General features: G+C 36.4%; 1 protein-coding gene across 2 annotated transcripts in view; it reads right to left on the reverse strand.

Moving 5' to 3' along the window:
• MED16 (mediator complex subunit 16) overlaps positions 1-21,072 on the reverse strand; it is a 209,068-nt gene that overhangs the window by 103,826 nt on the left and 84,170 nt on the right. For both annotated transcript variants that reach the window (XM_090380328.1, XM_090380324.1), the window contains exons 10-11: positions 16,952-17,055; positions 6,361-6,503 (exon numbers count right to left, since the gene is read on the reverse strand). In XM_090380328.1, the coding sequence (XP_090236454.1) occupies positions 6,361-6,503; positions 16,952-17,055 (247 nt within the window). The remainder of the gene's footprint in view (positions 1-6,360; positions 6,504-16,951; positions 17,056-21,072) is intronic.

The raw sequence follows: 21,072 nt of genomic DNA on the forward strand, positions 1-21,072 counted from the left end.
GTGCTGGCCAATATTAATGACAAACTGCATCTGGGCTTAGCTGAAAATATGCAGATTCTCCACTGGTCAAAAATGAAGGTTGTACTAAGTGAAATCAACTCATTAATCAAAAGTTGTTGAAAAGGAAGTCCAGATAGTCTGCACAGTAGTGCAGGGCTTGCCAACAAAACTCTACCCAAGTCTGCTTATCATTTAGCTAAAGTGCTCAAACTCTACATAATGTGAATGCAATTTGATGCATGTAGCATGGTATACCAGACTCAGATTTGATTTCATTATTGTGATCATAAAAGCACAAATGACCCACACTGTCTAGAAATTCAGTACAGCCAGTTCCAATCATAAATGCAACTTGTTCATTGCAGTCACTTTTATGCCAGGTTATAACAGACAGTAATAAACACACTAGTTGGGACAAAATTCAAAAATTCTTCCAGTCAAATTAAGTCTATGATTTCAATTCCTTAGCCATCTTGTCTAGCTGACATGTTTTAAAAAGAACAATAACATGACTTTCGTGTCCATATCCATCACTAATTCTCTTACAATTATCTTCTTTTTCACCTTATGGAATTACAGGAGTACCACTACCATCATTAGATTTAATAAAAAAATATTAACATACAGTTATGTACAAATATTCTGAAACCATTGTAATTATCAATAAGATATTTCATTTTCATAAATGTTCATAACATTTCTACCGAATAAAAAATAAAAAAAAAATAAAAAATGCCTAATTCCAGCTGTGCTATATAAACTTCTGAATATCAGTTAAAATTGCACTTAGGTTTACAATTTTTTCTAAATAACCACTAACAACATAAAAAAAACCTACTACTAGGATTAGTGAGTTATTCTATTTATATTCTCTTATTAGCTACACTAAAAAATAATCAATGTATATTCTCTACTGCAAAACTATGTTACAAATTTTTAAAAGGTTCCATCATGAAAATGACTAAATTGAATTATTTGGCTGAAAACAAATTTTGAAAAATAACTAATGAAGTTATGAAGGTGCTATTTCAATATCAGAGTTGGCAAGTAGATACAGTGGGGCCTCGACTTACGATGACATCGACATCCGATATTCTCAGGAACCGATATACCTTCCATACTATCTTTTATTTTAAGGACCAATGATATTTGCAGGTACTGATGACTTTCCGATGTAGCTGAAACAATACATGGGTGGAAATTTTCAGATGCATGGCACACGGAACATCACTTGTATGATTTTTCTCAACCAACTAGCCACTTTTATTATTATTCAACGTGTGGCGGGTGGAACATCGCTCATACAAGATTGTTTCAGATCTATGACGATCTGAAACTAGTGGCAGTGCTTTGAGGACTTTAAAGATAGCAGAGACTGGTTCGAGTGCTTCAAAAAAAAAAAATTGGCGAATATCAAAAGTGTTGAAAGGCATGGAAAGGCATTTAGTGCTGATAAAAAAGCAGCTGAAACATTTAAAATTGAATTCCGAGAGTTTGTTGATCAGGAGGGTTATCTTCCCCAGCAGGTTTTTAACATTTATGAAACCAGCCTCTTCTGGAAGCAAATCCCCAGGAAAACGTACATCACTAAGGATGAGGCTAGTTTACCTTGTCAATGCCTCTTGAGATTTTAAGCTGAATCCTTTGCTTGTGTATCACTAACACCTCCAGAGTATGTAAACAACAAAAGGTAGAAAAAGGCATGCTGGAAGTGTTTTGGCACAGTAACAAGAAAGCCTGAGTTACAGGATATGTCTTCAATGAATGGGAGCTTGAAGTTTTCTGCCCTTCAGTGAAGAGTTACCTTGAGAAAAATAAGCTTCCTGTGAAGGCACTGCTCCTGCTGTATAATGTGCTAGGCCATGATCCCAACCTCGTTCAATCTCTTGAGGCACAATTTAAATTTGTTTAAGTCAAATTTTTGCCACCTAACACCACTCTTCTTCTCCAACCAATGTACCAGAAAGTGATTGCAAATACACATTTTCTGCAGCAGCATGTTCGAGAGGCAACCAGAGAAAGTAACACTCTTGATCTGGTTATAAGCAGTGATCATTCGTGTATTAAGAATTTGCAGATAAAGGAACCACTAGGTGGCAGTGATCACAGTGTACTGAAGTGGGATTTACTCAAAGAGGTAACTACCGTCAGGGGTAAAGGAAAGGGTTTTGGCTTCTGTAAAGGGGAGTACAGTGGTCTCAGACAGTTTTTAAATTCTGTACAGTGGGATCAACTGACGATGTTACAAACAGTAAATTCTAAGTGGGAAGCATTCAAAGAATTAATCGTGGAAGCTACTAGACTTTATATACCGATTAAGAAATATCGTTCAAGGTTTAGGCCTAAATGGTTATCAAATGAACTAATGAGACTCGTGACAGAGAAGAAAAATGCACGGGATGCATATAAATTATCAGGTGACGCAGAAGCCTGTGGCAGATCTAAGATAGTCTGTAATCAGGTCACAAAGGAGGTTCGGCAGGCGAAGGCGGATTACGAGAAATCTTTGGCAAAGATGCTAAGAAAAACAGCAAGGATTTCTTTACTTATATAAACTCTAAAAGGAAGGGGATGAATATGATTGGTCCACTTGACATCGATGGTTCGACTGTTGATGATCCTGCTCAGATAGCAAACAAACTGAATGAGTATTTTGCATCTACATTCACACGTGAGGAATTATTACAATTTGAAAATGGAAGAAGGTTATCAAATTGTAGCAGTGTGCTTAATGATTTTGTAATAACTGAGAGCAAAGTGGAGGAGAAATTGTTGAAGTTAAACATAAGAAAGGCACCTGGGGTGGATGGGATCTATCCAGTTATTTTAAAAGAGGCGGCAAAGCAACTAAGCAAACCCTTAGCCATAATTATGAGAGCATCCTTGGACTCAGGGGAGGTTCCCACGGACTGGAGATGTGCAAATGTGTCCCCAATTCACAAAGGTGGATCGAAGGGTGACACGAGTAATTACAGACCAGTTAGTTTAACTTCTGTTCCGGGTAAAATAATGGAGTCGCTGGTTAAAGATGCATTGCAGGATCATCTAGACAAGACTGCAGCAATAATTCAAACACAGCATGGGTTTGTTAAGGGAAAGTCTTGTCTGACAAATTTGATTGGTTATTATGATGTGGTCACAAAGGAACTGGATGCAAAAAATAATTTTGATATCATATACTTGGATTTCAGGAAAGCTTTTGACACTGTTGCGCATGGAAGACTACTGTACAAATTGGAGCAGAATGGTATTAAGGGTAAGTTGCTACAATGGATAAAAGGATGGTTAAGTGGGAGAAGACAGAGTGGTAATCAATGGGTGCTGCTCTTCGTGGACTAATGTTATTAGTGGAGTCCCACAGGGTTCGGTGTTGGGTCCACTGTTGTTTTGTGTATTTATCAATGATATTGATGAAGGTATATCAGGCTTAATGTCGAAGTTTGCAGATGACACAAAAGTTGGCAGGGTTGTTAATGACAGTAATGGCAGTGTGCTACTGCAACAGGATCTAGATAATTTGGGCAGATGGGCTAAGAAGTGGCAACTGAAGTTCAACCTTGACAAATGCAAAGTACTGCATATGGGTAGAAGTAACCCCAGAGAAACGTACCAACTGTGTGGTACTACACTTAAGGTGGTAGAAAATGAAAAAGACCTGGGAGTAATTGTGCAGTCAGATATGAAGTTTTCTGAGCAGTGCAGACAGGCTGCTAGGGCAGGTCATGGGGTTTTGTCAATGATATATAGGAATTTTGCTAGCAGGGAAAAGGAGGTGATTGTCCCTCTGTATAAGGCAATGGTCAGGCCACGCCTTGAGTACTGCGTACAGGTCTGGAGGCCTCATTTTAGGAAGGATGTAGATTTGCTTGAGCGTGTACAGAGAAGAGCAACATGATTGGTGAGGGGAATGAAGGGATTCTCTTACCAAGAGAGGCTTAAGTTCTGCAAATTGCAGTGGCTGGAGACTAGGCACCTGCGCGGTGATCTGATTGAGGTCTTTAAGGCCTTGAATTGGTTGAGCACGCTGAATTCTGATGGGATCCTTCCACTTGTTCAGATTACCAACCTACGGGGACATAAGTTCAAATTAAGAAAGGACAGATGTAGAATAGATGTGCGGAAATTTGCCTTTAGCCAGCGGGTGGTTAATTGCTGGAACAAACTTCCATCTGTCGTTGTGGAAGTTGATAGGTTAAATAAATTTAAGGAGGAACTGGACAGGCAATTGGAGGGTATGGTGTGATTTTTTTTTTTTTTTTTTTTTTGGCTGATGCTGCATAAGCTCCTACACTTGCTTTCTTGCATCATGTGCCACTACTACTACTACTACTACTACTACACCATGAAAATGTTCGCAAGTTGCTTTGCAGCTACAACTGGTGAAAATGCTGCCACCATCAAAGATATTTTGGAGGTAGAATTTCAACATGCTGGACTGCGTGAGGCTGATTGTAAGTTCTTGGAATGATGTTTCCACTGGTTGATTAAATTCAGCCTGAAAAAAAATTTTGGTCTTTAATTATCCATAACATTGACAGATTTGAAGATGATCTTGTCACTCTTGGTAAATCAATGGATCTGGAGGTTGGCGAAGAGGATGTGGAGGACCTTATTGATGTTCATGGGTGTGAGCTAACAACAGAGAAGCTACAATAGCTGAAGAAAATTATGGAGAGTGACACTGGAGAGAATGGGGAACAAAAAGTGTCAGTTGAAGACAGTCACTTCTTGTTGGGACCGTTTAAGAGAAGTGGTAAAAAGCACCCCGACATTGAAAACACTGAACTCATGACGGGCAAAATGGAAGACAAAAAGTCATTTCTTACTTCAGGAAGCTACAAAAAAAAGTCATCAAAAACAGTCCACTTTGGACAGTTTCTTTGCAAGTAGCAACAAAAGACAAAAGATTGAAAAGACACTTGACGCCTGATATAGTCCCACCATCACTACGCCACCACTGATTTCATTGGCTGTGCACTTCAAGTCTAAGGTAAATGCTAATTTTATTGTGCGTTTTTTTTATTTTAGGATGTTTTATGACTATTAAATAATCTTTATAAAACACTCATTTTTAATATAAGAAATACCTATTTTATGTGTTGTTGGGGAATGAATTACAGGAAATCAATGTATTATTGGTTTCAACTTACAATATTTTCAGCATACAATGGGTTTTGTGGAACGAATTACCATCAGATGTTGGGGCACCACTGCATTTCTTGTAAAAAAATGAATGAAAATTATTGTTAAATGAACCTGTTATGAGATTTAAAATAGAAACTGTGCCACCATGAGTAGACATGTTGACTCCACATGCCTACTCATGGAAGTTTCTGAGGTTTGTTTTTTTTTGTATTTTAGGAGCTTTAGCAACTAAGGCCATATTGCTCCGGGATATGCAGTGGTCATTCCCTGACCTTTCCGCATCCTCCGTATTTGGTGGTGACAGGCTCAAACCCCGGTCTAATCAAGAAGCGTGTGCTACGCACTGCTGCTCCTTCCCACCTGGCTACGGAGGCACCGGAAGTTTCTGAGGCATTTCTTAAGAGTTAAGAATAAAATATAAAAGGGCTGCTCTGAAACTAATGCCCCCAAATTTTTTTCTCATTCATGTGATGTTGCATACAAAATGTAATGGTGTTAGTATGAAAATTTAAACATTACTGCCAATATTCTGCAAGTTTCAACACTACACAGCAGGTGGCTGGGCTGTGATATGTGAAAATGAAGGGGATGACTGATGTGTATATGAAGCAATGATATGTCATTTAAGAGAAATGGCATATATTGTTCATATACAGGGTGTCTCAAAAATATACGGCATAACTTCAGGAATGAGTTCCTCATATGTAGACAATAAAAATATTTTATATCAACATAGTTCCGGAAATGCTTGGTTCCTGAGTTATTAACTAAAAGTTGTAGTTGTCGATTTTAGGCATATCAGCAACTCAGACCATATTGTACTACTGTGTATTATGTCTGTACAAATGTGTATGTTGTGCAGGGTGAAAACTTTGGGAAAACTCACAGGGGCAAGTCTGCTCCCACCACCTGATATCAGTAACTACACCATCAATTGAAGGGCCTTTAGAATTCTTCCATTAGTCAATGGAACTCAAACTCAGACCTCTCCAAAAGTGACAAGTGCATACCATAAGTACATATCGATGTACATTGAACTGGCAGCATACCCTTATTTTTTTCCCATTCAATTTAAATGCCAAGTTAAAAACATTAATTATGCTTAATTTTAAAACACACATTTATCATTAGTAATGTTATGGTGTTAAACTACATTCATCAGTTTTTAATTTTATTTGACATAGTCAACAATTAAAAAAAAAAAAAAAAACATACCTGTAAAAACACTTGAAAACATTATCTTTGTAAGCAACCAAAATATATGATGGTGGAGGGCTAATATCATAAATAGATAAACGAGGAGTTGCAATAGCTACCACTGGGGATGAGGCTACAGATGATGCATGATGTTGCCATGCCTAAAAAAAATAAATATTGGTAAATATTTACTAAAGCTTTGTTAGGTTTCTTATTCCTAAATCAGATTATACAAGGGATTACTTTTATATTTATTATGATTAGGGCTGCAACGTTTTTATGAAAAAAAGGGGAAATTCACAAGAATTTTGCTAGGCAACATTACAAAATTCATGCAACTTTTAGGTTCCCAAATGCTCTTTGCCATGCCATCAAGAAGCCAGCAATAGCTGAATTCGTGTAACCATCTCAGAAGAAAAAGAAGAAACAAAAGATGCACATTAATTTACTTTATTTAGGTTCATTTCATAACTTACATATCAAATAATAAATGAATTTGATACAGTATATTATATACAGATAAAGTCTCTTTTTTAATACCTTGTCAATCAACTTGTAGAATGTCATATTTTGAAAAGGTTCACTCTCCATCAATGCTGTTCATTAGAACTAACAAACATTGGAACACTGCTTGCAATAGGATGGAAAATTCTTTTTTACTAAAACCAGAAAAGATTTAAGTTGTCAGTGGTACTTAATTCCTTTATAGTTTGTGCAGAGCATTGATATTCATCCTTTTAAGTTTTTATTGTCTTTGAGCATGGATATATTGTTATTGAACACAATATTATCGCTCACAGAAATAGCTAAACACTTATGTTGATAAGAGTTAAATACACGACATGCTTCAAAAAAGGCTGTTCTGGCTGGAAAAATCTCTGCAGATTTCCCCCCCCCCCGATACAACATTGTACAAGTTTTTCAAATAAGGGGAGTGTTTATTTATTTTTATTTAGTTTCTTTTTGTAATAGTGATTACACCAGTAGTGCACCCAGGATTTTTTTGGGGGAGGGGTAATGGCACAGAACTGCTGATCTGGCCTAGAGAAAATTACTGGTAGTTTTTCTTTATTTTGATTGAGTCTTTTTGGGTAAGGCTGAAGATGGTCAGTCCCCCTATGTATGCACCTGGGTCATCACTGGCTGTTTTCTTACTTATATGGCCCATTTTAAAATTAAAAACAGTATGGAAATGAAACAAGGCACATATAGGATGAGCATAAAATACAAACTGAATAGCAATAAAATTCTTCTTGACATCAGTAGTATCCAAATTGCCAATCAGCATAAAATGCCTCAGCCTTTTATGTCTCCCAAAAATTTTACACAGTGGCATCTTTTCCAATGCTGGTTAAATAATTAGTGCTGCCATAACAGCAGTGCAATGAGGCTATCAAATTAGTGAACATTCAAACGTTCTCTGACTGAATGATCTTTACGTGTTTCCAGATGTCAATCCAACTGATTTCATTGAAATAGGCCAACTAACGACATTTATAATGCATTTCCTATATTAATAGCAAATATGGATCACATTTTTATTAACAAACACTGAGAATGTTACTTTTGCTGCTCCAATAAATAGCCCTTAAGCAGGCTATACATGCTCAAGAAATCACAACAAACGTGGTTGAGTGTGCTTTGACTTGAACAAGTTTATCGTGATTACTTGGGTACATATGGCCAGCTCCAGAAATAACTAATCGCTGAAGAAATGTAATTCTGAAATGTGTATATAAGTTAACCACTGAATGTTAAAGAGCAACTTTATTTTTGACTTTTATAAGTAGCCTTACCCAGACAAGTCGATCAATAATGCATTTCATATACACTTTTAATAAATACATACTTAAAGTAATAATTTTACTCTTATGCAGTAGTACACTAGGTTCGATGACCCAATTGAAAATCCAGAAAATAATTTTTTTAAAAAAATGTGATTTAGGTAAAATAAAAAAAAATAAGAAAAATTTCTGGAAATTTGGAAAAGCAACAAAATTTGCAGGAGCGTGAAGAAAACTTAGTAATTTGGGGAAGCCATGAATTGATGATCTGAATGCCATGTTTCATCAGAAATGTCTTCACAAGTGCAGGATGGGCTGGGTCATTCTCATGCAACAAGAACCAGCTGCCTTTCTCTTGAAATGACGGCTTCACGCAGGAAATGTGTTTCAATAATCCTTGAAGCCCCCATACATAGAATGCAGCATTGACGCTATCCTCTTCAGGTACAAATTGCTTATGAATCACTCCCTGTTTACTGAAAAACATGATCAGCATTGTCTTGATCATGGACTTGGTGATGATTTTGAAGTCCACTGCATGCTCTGACAATTTGTCTCTGAATCATAGAGAAACACCCAACAGTGATCTCCAGTGACTGTACAGTTGAGAAAATTAGGACCATCTTTACAAGTCTGGATAAAGTCTTCACATGAGGACACTCTTCATCGTTTCTTCTCATTTGTGAGGCTATGTAGCCCAAATTGTTCACAGACCTTCCTTTTCCTTAAATCTTCATGCAGAATTTGATGATTTGTGAAATTCTGCAGGTATTGGAGTTCTACAAAGTTTCAGGCTATAGCGGACCTTTTACAATGTGAGATCAGTGATTTCTTTGGTTGCTGTTATTTCGTTTTCTTGTTGGAATAGCTCCTTTGGTTATACTGTGCTTCTACATTTGCACATGTGATGGTAGTTCAAATTTTAACCTTTAAATGGCATATTATATATGGCAATAGAATTTTATCAGTTTTAAGTAAGTAAACAGTTTATCAAGACTTGCATCATCTCCAAGAATATCCATTAGAGACTGTGTTGTAAGCTGGATATTTTAAAAGATGATTTGGTTACTTTGTGTTTAATAAAGTGGGAAATCCAACAGTAGATGCTGCACAGTGAGGTGAACTTCACATTGTGGACATGTCAGTGGCTCTTCTTTTCTAAGTATGCATGTGTGAAATGTGTATGCCCAATATACAGTCACGTAAGAATAACTTACAAGTCTATGTATAACTGTCTTTCCGGAAGCTTGATTTCCAGGGATGTTATGGTGAATTTATTTGGAACCTCAAATTATGAGTGGAGTGGACATAAGAAGAATTGAAGTATATTAACATGCAGCACAAAAAAAAAAAAAAAATCCAAAATTAAACCATTTATTGAAATAGAAACAATTGTTTAATGAGGATAGAATACTAATTTACAGTTTAAAATGTAAATCAATATATGCAATACACAGCAGAATTCCCCCTGTCCAACATCTTGTAAACTCACACTTCTAATGAAATAGCAGTGTGAAAAGCTGAAATATGAAGGTGCAAACTCTGTATTACAAAAAATACATAAAAAGATAAAAACACTACTTGGAATTGGCAATTTTGCATGTCAAAACAAAACAAAAACCACAGTAATCTGCCCAATGCTGATTTTTGTAACAATTCTTAGTTAAATACACCTAATTCTGTTTTTACACGATAGATACGTTCCTGAAAAATACGTGTAAAAAAAATTCGTGTAAAAAAAGACATTGTATTTATGGAAGAAAAGAAGATTGGTTCCGGATCTAAAAAAAAAATCAGTAAAAATAATTAAAAAAAAAACACATAAAATATTCGTTTTAAGCTTATTATTTTATTTCAACAAAATACACATGTAATAATATGTAATTAAAATGTACTAAAATAAATTTGTATGCATATGAAATGAAAAAAAATTCTTCATGAACAAAAAAAATCTGTTTTACACATAACAAGATTTTATTCATTTTCACTTTCTGATAATAAACGGCGCATACGTTTGCGTACGACTGGAATATCACTGCCATCACTAGAAATGTTGCTGGACATCGTCTTCTTTCTCTATTAATGAAATTCTTTCTGTGATCTCTTCAGCAAAATCAGCACGAGTCTCCTCTGGTGCTGATGTTTCACCGGTTTTACGAACGAATTCAGTTATTAATCGTTTTGTTCGTGTTTTGGTTAGGCCGTTATATAATTCTCTGTAAGAGGCTGTCAACAACTTCAGTTCACGTTGAAACTTCCCAGCGCGTTCCTCATTAGGGTCATGTTTGACAAAATGATTACCTAATTTTCTGGCCAGTTCCAGACCTTCTTTTATTAAATCTGCGTTTAAAGAACAGGATCATTTTCTTCATTATCACTACGTTCTGTGGGATAAGGAGTCCCAAGGACAACCTCTAATATTTCATTTTCGCTTAGGGCTTTGTCGGTTAACAATTCATCAATATCTTCAAACGATAGATCATCGAATCCTTCTCCACCAATTTTGTGTGCCATTGTAATGATGTTGGGAAATTCGGTCGTATTAGGGATGATGGGATCTTTGCTTTTTACACATTGTGGCCAAACCGCTTTCCAACACGCATTTAAAGTTGCTCGTTTTAATTCAGTTAACGCTAATCCAACTTGATTGATACAATCCATAATTGAGAATTTCTTCCACACATCAATGACTGTTAGTGTTTCATCATTCAGTTTGTCCAAAACGTGTTGGAATGTTCGTTTTATGTAGTATGTTTTAATTGTCGCAATTATACCTTGGTCTAGCGGTTGTATCAAAGATGTAGTATTAGGTGGCAGAAATAAAATTTGTACGTTTGGGTGTTCCAAGACAGGATGGCCGGGTGCATTGTCAAGAATCAGAAGAACTTTAAATTCGAGACCTTTCAAATTCATATAACGTCTGACTTCTGGGACGAAACATTTGTTGAACCATTCTGTAAAAATAGTAGTGGTCACCCAGGCCTTCTTGTTTGCCATCCAGTGAACAGGCAGTTTATTGATATCTACACCTTTCATTGAACGTGGGTTTAGGGCTCGATTTACCAGCAGTGGTTTCAACATACGATCTCCTGAAGCGCTGGAGGGAAATAATAAGGTCACACGATCCTTAGCTACCTTAAAACCACCAGCAGTTTTCTGCGATTCGGCTACATACGTTCTGTTCGGCATTCGTTTCCAGAAGAAACCAGTTTCATCTGCATTCCACACTTGATCAGGAGTGTATCCTCCATCTTCAATAATTTTTGCAAGTTCCTGCGGGAATACTTTAGCAGCCGATTCATCTGCAGATGCAGTTTCACCTTTAATTTTTATATTATGAAGAGCATTCCTTTTAAGAAACCCTGTCATCCAACCTGTACTCGCAGAAAATTCATACTTTCTGTTTAACTGAGATGAAGTGCTTGGCTCCTTTTCTTTAATCTGTCTGTAAATTCTTAGTGCTGTTTGCTTGATGGCATTTCCATCTACTGGTACTCTTTTTTTGTGACTGATCTTCTATCCATATTACCAGGGCCTTTTCCATTTTTTCCTTGACAATATCTCTTGTATATGATGATGAATTAACACTTACTTTTGTTCCAGAACATACCGACTTCCTAATTGCAGCTTCATTTTTCTTAATAGTTCTTACGGTAGCTTCATGTACACCAAAATGCTTTCCTACAGACGTAGCCCCTTGTCCAGTTGCAAGACGATCTAAAATTTGAATTTTAAGTTCCAAAGAAATCGCTTTCCTTTTCATTTTGGTAATAGGCGAATTATTCGACATTATATAAGGGCTACCGAAAAATATCTCAGTTATAATTAATAAAAAAAAGGTATGAAAATTTTGTAAACTTACAATTTATTGACTATCGGCAAAATTAATAAATTTATATGTGCACAAATTTCACTAAAGATTCTTTCACTTTGAAATAGAGCTTACTACTACATGTCTGCCGAAGATACAATACAACAATACACGAATACCGTAGATGTGCACCAAATTCAATAAAAACGTTGATGATTCATAGATACCTAGACGTAAACATTGGTAAACAAAAGCACGCGTTTCAAAACGCATACACTAGCTGTTATCCAATCTATTGATGCGTGTAATATAGAAATGATACTAATATGCCACAAATAAAAAAAATTTTCTTAGAATTTAGGCAAAAAAAATTCATAGAAATCGTGTTAAATCAAAATGACTCGCGTAAAAAGAGAATGAAATATTTATTTTGAATTCGTGTTAAACCAAATTCGTGTAAAAAAAGTTCGTGCAAAAACAGAATTAGGTGTACTTCTTTTTCAAATAAATCTTCTACTAGAATCATTATATTTGTTATAATGTTGCAAATGTAGCCTTTTACTAGTCACAGAACAAAATATAACAGCTATATTAAAATTCACAAATAAAACTGATATTTGTAGTAAGCTAGCTCATGATACTAATATAAGATTGTTGCTATTGTTGTTTTTTTAGGTTTTAGGTGCATCAGCAGTTCTGTATCACTGTGTATTATGTCTAAACAAGTGTGTATGTTCACAAGCCAATCTGCATATTGTGCAGCCTGAAAAATCCAAAATAACTCATGGGGAACCCTACACCTTCCTCAACCTGAGATCAACAACTACAGGCTCAACTGGAGAGCCCTTTAGAAATTCCCTCAATCATCAATGTAACTCAAATCTAGACCTCTCCAAATGGGCAACAAGTGACAAGACCACCACACTGTCACAGAAGACCTAATATAACAATAGCCAATAAATATAGAACTATAATCATGAAGAATCAGAGGAATGATTATTGGGAGGAAGGAAAATGTATTACTTCACTTTTTTTCATTACCTTGTACATTTTAATAGACTGTTAAAATTAACAGATATCAGTTAACTTGTTCCCCTCTCCAGAACATCTGGATTGACCTTTTAAGTACATTTTGTTTGTACAGTGCTTCAAAGACTATTGAATTGAAATTCCCTGGTGAGCCTGCAATTTTAAGAGAAAGGCAGCTAGTTCTTGTTGGACAACATTGCCCCCCAACCATTTCGCACTTGTTGTGAAGACATTTAACAAAACACAGCACTGTACAGAACAACCACTACTCACCCGATCTAGCATAGCACCATTTAAAGCCATTTTTGAGCCCACTCACTTTGTGTTTTTTTTTTTTTTTTTTTTATTGCACCAGTCCAGGAACTTTACTGCCACACCTCATATGATGAGAAGGTGTAGTACAGTTTCACATCCAATTTTATGATTGAATCATATTTTCTTGAAGAAATTGTTAACGGAACTTAATTATTGTATCCATGAATTTACAGAGATATACAGTGAAACTTCTCCTAACGGACACCTCTCGTTAACGGATATCTCTCTACAATGGACATTTTCAAATTCCCCAACTCACCTCCATTGGTTTTAACATGTTTTCAGCTTCTGTCTAGCGGATATTCTCTGTAACAGACGCAGACAGGCAATCTGCACTGTTTCATTTAGATTAGCACTTAATTTGATCTCCCCATAACGGACAGCAGGCGAGCTCACGGCCCTTTTTCTAGGAATGTTTCTTCCACGTATTGCCTCAATCGTGTGTTTATTTTCTATTTCCGATTCTCTGAATTTTATCAAGGTTTACGTCACGGTTCTAAACCCTTTTTCAAGAATTTTAAGGCACGTGTAAAACTTCTGATGAATTCGGTGTTTGCAGGGGGGGGGGGAATATGGTCGGCCTTTCGTCTTTTCAGTTTCAGTTTTGTTCAGTGTCGTGTGAAGTGCACAATGTCTTCTCGTAAACATTTAACTTTAAAAGATAAAGTCGAACTCATTAATGCGTATGATCGGCAAAAAAATAGTATTCGCAATCTCACTGCAAAATTCAAAATCGGGAAGATGCAGGTAAGCGACATCCTAAATGAAAAAAATGAACTGCTCAAACAATTTTGGCAACACGGAAATGATCGGGTTCAAAAATCATTCCCGAAAACTGTTGGACTTCAAATTGACAATGTTACGTATGAGTGGTTTTGTCGCACACATGCTAAAAAAATTCCCATTAATGTGCCTATTATTAGGGAAAAGGCTTTGGAGGTTGCGAAATCTATGGGAATAAATGAGTTCGAAGCTTCTGCGGGATGGCTAGACAAGTTCAAAACTCGGCATAAAATTTCTTGGAAAACCGTGAGTGGTGAAGGTGGAGCTGTTGATACTGGGGTTGTAACAGAGTGGACTGTCAAATTGGAAGATTTATGTCGTGATTTTGAAGCTAAGGATATTTACAACTGTGACGAAACAGGGTTGTTTTTTAAAGCTCTTCCTGAAAAAACAATGAGTCTAAAAAACGAAAAGTGCCAGGGCGGAAACATTTCTAAGGAATGCTTCACTGTACTATTGTGTACAAATATGCTGTGAGACTTTGAACAACCTCTTGTTATAGGAAAACCACAAAATCCTCGTTGTTTCAAGGGCATAAAGTTGAATCTTTTAAATGTTGACTGGAAGTCTAATAAAAAAGCGTGGATGACACGAGATATCATCAGCGAATGGATAAGTCGTTTTAACAAACATGATTCGTCAAAACAGAAAAATTATTCTTTTCAAGGATAATGCCGCATCTCACCCGCACATTGAATTGTCCAACATTCAAATCGTTTTTCTGCCACCAAACACATCTGCAGAGTGTCAGCCCTTGGATCAAGGGATAATAAAAAATTTTAAACTTCACTACAGAAAACGTGTTTTAAGACATCTCATTGCAAACATGAACGATGTAACATGTGCAAGTACCTTGCAAAGAAACTCAGCATCCTAGATGCGATTCAATGGATTTCCTCTTCAGTAAACGCAATTAGAAAACAAACTGTCGTGAACTGTTTTGTAAAGTCTGGCTTCTCAAATGCAAAAATTGAAATTGTGAACAGCAATGTGGAGCAAGAACTTCAACATCTATTGATAATGTACGATACTTCCACTACAAGTGACCCTGACTACAAAGATATAGACTCGAACCTCACTACAGAAGATGGTGCTCTAGATATCAACGACATTATCATCGATATTTTTCAAGAAGTTCCTCATGAGGATGAAGAAATGGAAGGAGGTCATTCTGTCGAAGAACATTAACGACGAACCACCGATGAAAATAGAAGAAGCGCTAATACAAATCAATCGTTTAAAAATGTTTTTCGCCGCTGAAGAAGATACTGAAGGACTTTCGATGGTTTCTTCACTCCAAACAAATGTTGAAAACAAAATTATCAGCCGGAAGAAGGTGCAGAAAAAAAAAGTGATTACTGTATGTATTTTTCTTAAGATAAAGTCATAATATGCATAGCACAATTGTATGTATATTATTTACAAAAATATTGTGTAAAATCTGTATATAATTTAATTTAATTTAATTTTACATTAAACGTTTAACGATTTTTCTTTATCTCGTGTACGTAATTGTATATTATTTGCAAAAATATTGTTCAAAATCTGTATATATTTTAATTTAATTTTACATTAAACGTTTAACGATTTTTCTTTCTTTCTTTTTTTTTTCCTCCCTCAGACTTCTTGTTAGCGGACACTTCTCTCTAACGGACAGATTTTCATTCCCCGTGGCTGTCCGTTAAAGGGAAGTTTCACTGTATAAATGTGTCAGAAAATGTTATCATTCTAAACTTGAGAGAGAGAGAGAGAGAGAGAGAGAGAGAGAGAGAGAGAGAGAGAGAGAGAGAGAGAGAGAGAGAGAGAACAATGTACTGGATCAGCTGATCATCCTTCAACAGGGTTTCCTCTCCCCATATTTAAAAGACAGTTTACTGCATTATGAGAATATTTCAGTGGAAGAAACATTTGTAGACTTTTTTGAAAAAGTTTCCAAAATCAAGATTTGAAACCTGCTGATTACTGACCGTAGGTGTTGTTATTTGGTTTTTAGGAGCATTAGCAACTAAGGCCATATTGCACAGGGGATATGCGGTGGTCATTCCCTGACCTTTCCACGTCCTCCGTATTTGGTGGGCACGGGCTCAAACTCCAGTCTAATCAAGAAGCGTGTGCTACACACTGCTGCTCCTGCCCACCTGGCTACAGAGGCGCCACTGACCGTAGGGTTATCTGGAATGCCGCATCTACAGATATGACCCAAAAGATGTCACTCGTCTAAAGAGAGTGATCCAAACAGAGATAATGAATGTGTTCTGAGATCAACTTTCCTCTGCTGTTCTATGAAAATTTCTTGAATCAGAGGTGTTACTGATTCAGAAGAAAGAAGATGCCCTTCGTAACCATGTAAATTGACATAATACAATAAAATTGGGTTATTAAATTTCCCTGTATGCAGATATAAATATGCTTACATCAAAACACTAACATATCTTTATGACCATCTGTAGAACAATAAAAGAAAAAATCAAATACTAAATCAATATTGAAAAACTGAATTAAAAAAATAAAATGTTTTAAGATATTTAAGTAATCAAATGGAGATGAGGGAAGGTACTCTTTAAGATCGAGTAACTTACACATGCGCATTTAACTTGCTCAATCCCAAACAGGTATTGTAAAAATTGTCAATTTTAAAATATGATAATAATCTGATTTAGAACATTGAGAAAAACTGAATAACAATTCTCTATTACAATTTTAGTAAATCATATCTCAATATCAAAAACAAATTATTTAGAGAAATCATCTGTCTATTGTTCTTCCTGCTTTGCAGCATATAGCTTAATTACTATTATTGCAATTATAAATAAAATATAATAACTGACTTCTGTTTAAAAAAAAAAAAAGTATCAAAACTAAAATAATGCAAACCAATAATACATACCACAGTTTTAGGTGGAATATCTGATGAAGTATTATGAAATATTTTGTGAAAGTTCACAGGTTTTTCTCTCAGTTCCCATAATTCTACTGTACTTTCTGCAGAGCCTTTAACAAAAATAATAATAAATAAATAAAATAAAACAGCTAAAACATCTAAAAATCTATTCTGTTACATAACAGTTACAAATATTTTTATATTCTACTGTAGATTAAAACAGCAAATGAATTCTAGACTTCCCAGTGAAGTTCCACCATTCAATGACTTATGGCTAGGTGTCCTTTTTTTTATAAGTGAGTGTTACTTCAACAACTGTGATGTCAACCTTAGCATATTCAATACAACCTTAGCAATTCAGGCTAAGGAAAATCCATTATGCTTGCATGTATACCAATGCTAGAAGTATAGTGAATAAATTTGATGAATTTGAAGTGTTGGTCAAGACATCAAAGGTGGATATTGTTGGGATATCAGAGATATGGTGTCACACAGATATTAGGAATGCAGAATTGGAATTTGGGGAGTACAATGTGTACAGAAAGGATAGACAGGATAGGAAGGGAGGAGGTGTCATGCTGTTAATTAAGAAAAACATAAATAAAAAGAAGTGCATCCAGTTGACATAGATGAACATTGCACTGTTGAGTCAGTTTGGTGTGACATAAGCACTGTGAAAGCAAAAATAAGAGTAGGTGTGTTATAGGCCTAATGACTCAAATGAGTACATTGAACAATTGTACAGAGAAATAGAGTTAACTAGTAAATTAGAATGTCTTATAATGGGGGTTTTAACTTCCCAGATATTGACTGGAACTTGTGAGTTGGTCACTCACACACCAATAAGACTTTTGTGGATTTATTGGATGACTGTTTTCTGAAGCAGCATGTTCGAGAGGCAACCAGAGATGGTAATACTCTTGATCTAGTTATCATCACATTCGGGTATCAAGACTTTGCAGATAAAGGAACCACTAGGTGGCAGGGATCACAGTGTGCTGATGTGGGATTTACTTAAAGATATAATTACCATCAGGGGTAAAGGAAACGGTTTTTGCTTCCGTAAAGGTGAGTACAGTGGTCTCAGACAGTTTTTAAATTCAGTAGAGCGGGATCAACTGATGATGTTACCAACAGTAAATTCTAAGTGGGAAAGATTCAAGGAATTAATTGTGGAAGCTACTAAAAGTTTCATACCTATTAAGAAATATTGTTCAAGGTTTAGGCCTAAATGGTTATCAAATGAACTAATGAGACTCATGACAGAGAAGAAAAATGAATGAGATGCATATAAATTATCAAGCTACTCAGAAGCCTATGGCAGATCTAAGATAGTCTGTAATCAGGTCACAAAGGAGGTTAGGCAGGCGAAGGCAGATTACGAGAAATCTTTAGCAAAGGACGCTAAGAAAAACGACAAGGATTTCTTTACTTATATAAACTCTAAAAGGAAGGGGATCAATCTGATTGGTCCACTTGATATTGATGGTTCGACTGTTGATGATCCTGCTCAGAGAGCAAACAAACTGAATGAGTATTTTGCATCTACATTCACACATGAGGCGTTATTAAGGTTTAAAAATGCCAGAAGGTTATCAAATTGTAGCAAGGTGCTTAATGATTTTGCAATAACTGAAAGCAAAGTGGAGGAGAAATTGTTGAAGTTAAACATAAGAAAGGCACCTGGGGTGGATGGGATCTATCCAGTTATATTAAAGGAGGCAGCAAAGGAACTAAGCAAACTCTTGGCCATAATTATGAGAGCATCCTTGGACTCAGGGGGAGGACCCGCGGTCTGGAGATGTGCAAATGTATCCCCAATTCACAAAGGGGGATCTAAGGGTGACACGAGTAATTACAGAACAGTTAGTTTAACTTCTGTTCAGGGTAAAATAATGGAGTCACTGGTTAAAGATGCATTGCAGGATCATCTACACAAGACTACAGCAATAACTCAGACACAGCAGGGGTTTGTTAAGGGAAAGTCTTGTCTGACAAATTTGATAGGTATTATGATGTGGTTACACAGAAACTGGATGCAAAAAATAATTCTGATATCATATACTTGGATTTCAGGAAAGCTTTTGACACTGTTGCGCATGGAAGACTACTGTACAAATTGGAGCAGAATGGTATTAAGGGTAAGTTGCTACAATATATAAAATGGTGGTTGATTTGGAGAAGACAGACGGTGGTAATCAATGGGTGCTGCTCTTCGTGGACTAATGTTATTAGTGGAGTCCACTGTTGTTTTTTATATTTATCAATGATATTATTGAAGGTATATCAGGCTTAGTGTTGAAGTTTGCAGATGATACAAAGGTTGGCAGGGTTGTTAATGACAGTAATGCAGTGTGCTACTGCAACAGGATCTAGAAAATTTGGGCAGATGGGCAACTGCGAAGTGGCAACTGAAGTTTAACCTTGACAAATGCAAAGTACTGCATATGGGTAGAAGTAACCCCAGAGAAACGTACCAACTGTGTGGTACTACACTTAAGGTGGTAGAAAATGAAAAAGACCTGGGAGTAATTGTGCAGTCAGATATGAAGTTTTCTGAGCAATGCAGACAGGCTGCAAGGGCAGGTCATGGGGTTTTGTCAATGATATATAGGAATTCTGTTCGTAGGGAAAAGGAGGTGATTGTCCCTCTGTATAAGGCAATGGTCAGGCCACACCTTGAGTACTGCGTACAGGTCTGGAGGCCTCATTTTAGGTAGGATGTAGATTTGCTTGATTGTGTACAGAAAAGGGCAACAAGATTGGTGAGGGGAATGAAGGGATCCTCTTACCAAGAGAGGTTTAAATTCTGCAAATTGCAGTGGCTGGAGACTAGGCACCTGCGCGGTGATCTGATTGAAGTGTATAAGGCCTTGAATGGGGTTGAGTGCCGATCGGCTAGCCGGGTGGATAAAGTGCCCTGCCATGGCAACCCAAAGGTCGCAGGTTCAATTCCCGCCTCGGGCTTGGATCAAAGTACTGCAAAAACCTTGGAAAGGTGCATTATGGCCACAGAAGCCTATGCACCAACAACTACCAAAAAAAATGGGTTGAGCACGCTGAATTCTGATGGGATTCTTCCACTTGTTCCGATTACGAATCTAAGGGGACATAAATTCAAATTAAGGAAAGACAGATGTAGAATAGATGTGCAGAAATTTGCCTTTAGCCAGTGAGTGGTTAATTCCTGAACAAACTTCCATCTGTCGTTGTGGAAGTTGATAGGTTAAATAAATTTAAGGAGGAACTGGACAGGCATTTGGAGGGAATTATTATTATTATTTGGATTTTAGGAGCATTAGCAACTAAGGCCATATTGCTCCAGGGATATGTGGTGGTCATTCCCTGACCTTTCCGTATCCTCTGTATTTGGTGGTCATGGGCTCGAACCCCAGTCTAATCAAGAAGCATGTGCTACGCACTGCTGCTCCTGCCCACGGAGGTGCCTTGGAGGGCATGGTTGTGTGAATTTTTGTTTTTTTTTTTTTTTGGCTGATGCTGCATAGGCTCATACACTTGCTTTCTTGCATCACATGCCACTACTACTACTACTACTACTAAAGAAAGCTAACTGCACTGATGGTCATAAAAATTAGTCCACCTAAAGGAGTGGGCAAATCTGTTGAAAATTTTTGTTGAATTTTGCCTAATATAAATATGTAAACAACTGGGTTTTCAAGACAACATGCACAACACTAGAACCATATGATGAATTATTTTGTTTAAGTGGCTGTTGTTAATGTTTAATACAGACATTTTAGCAGTGGTGCATGCAAGAAAAAATGAAAAGGGAATGAATGAGTGAGGCAAGTAGTAATATGTATGTCCACTGGTGTATTTTTATACAAAATATAATATATCTATTAGACGTTAGCCACATGATTTTAGTACTCCACTGAAATTAACTGTGTTAGAATTCAAGTATGGTGGGGGGGGGAACTCTCCTATGAGTTGTACAAAATACATCTGATGCACTATGTCTAAGATGTTGACGTATCATGAAATCAACAATACTATGAGATTATACGCTGCCACAAAAAAAAAAAAAAAAAAAAAGACAATGGTCTAGTGTTAAATGCTGGCCTGATATGTCAGCTGCAATAAAACGTCACCAAAGTTGCAAACTC

Source organism: Mastigoproctus giganteus, chromosome 1 (assembly GCF_048544385.1).
Source record: "Mastigoproctus giganteus isolate SK-2022 chromosome 1, ASM4854438v1, whole genome shotgun sequence".
NCBI classification, from domain to species: domain Eukaryota; kingdom Metazoa; phylum Arthropoda; class Arachnida; order Uropygi; family Thelyphonidae; genus Mastigoproctus; species Mastigoproctus giganteus.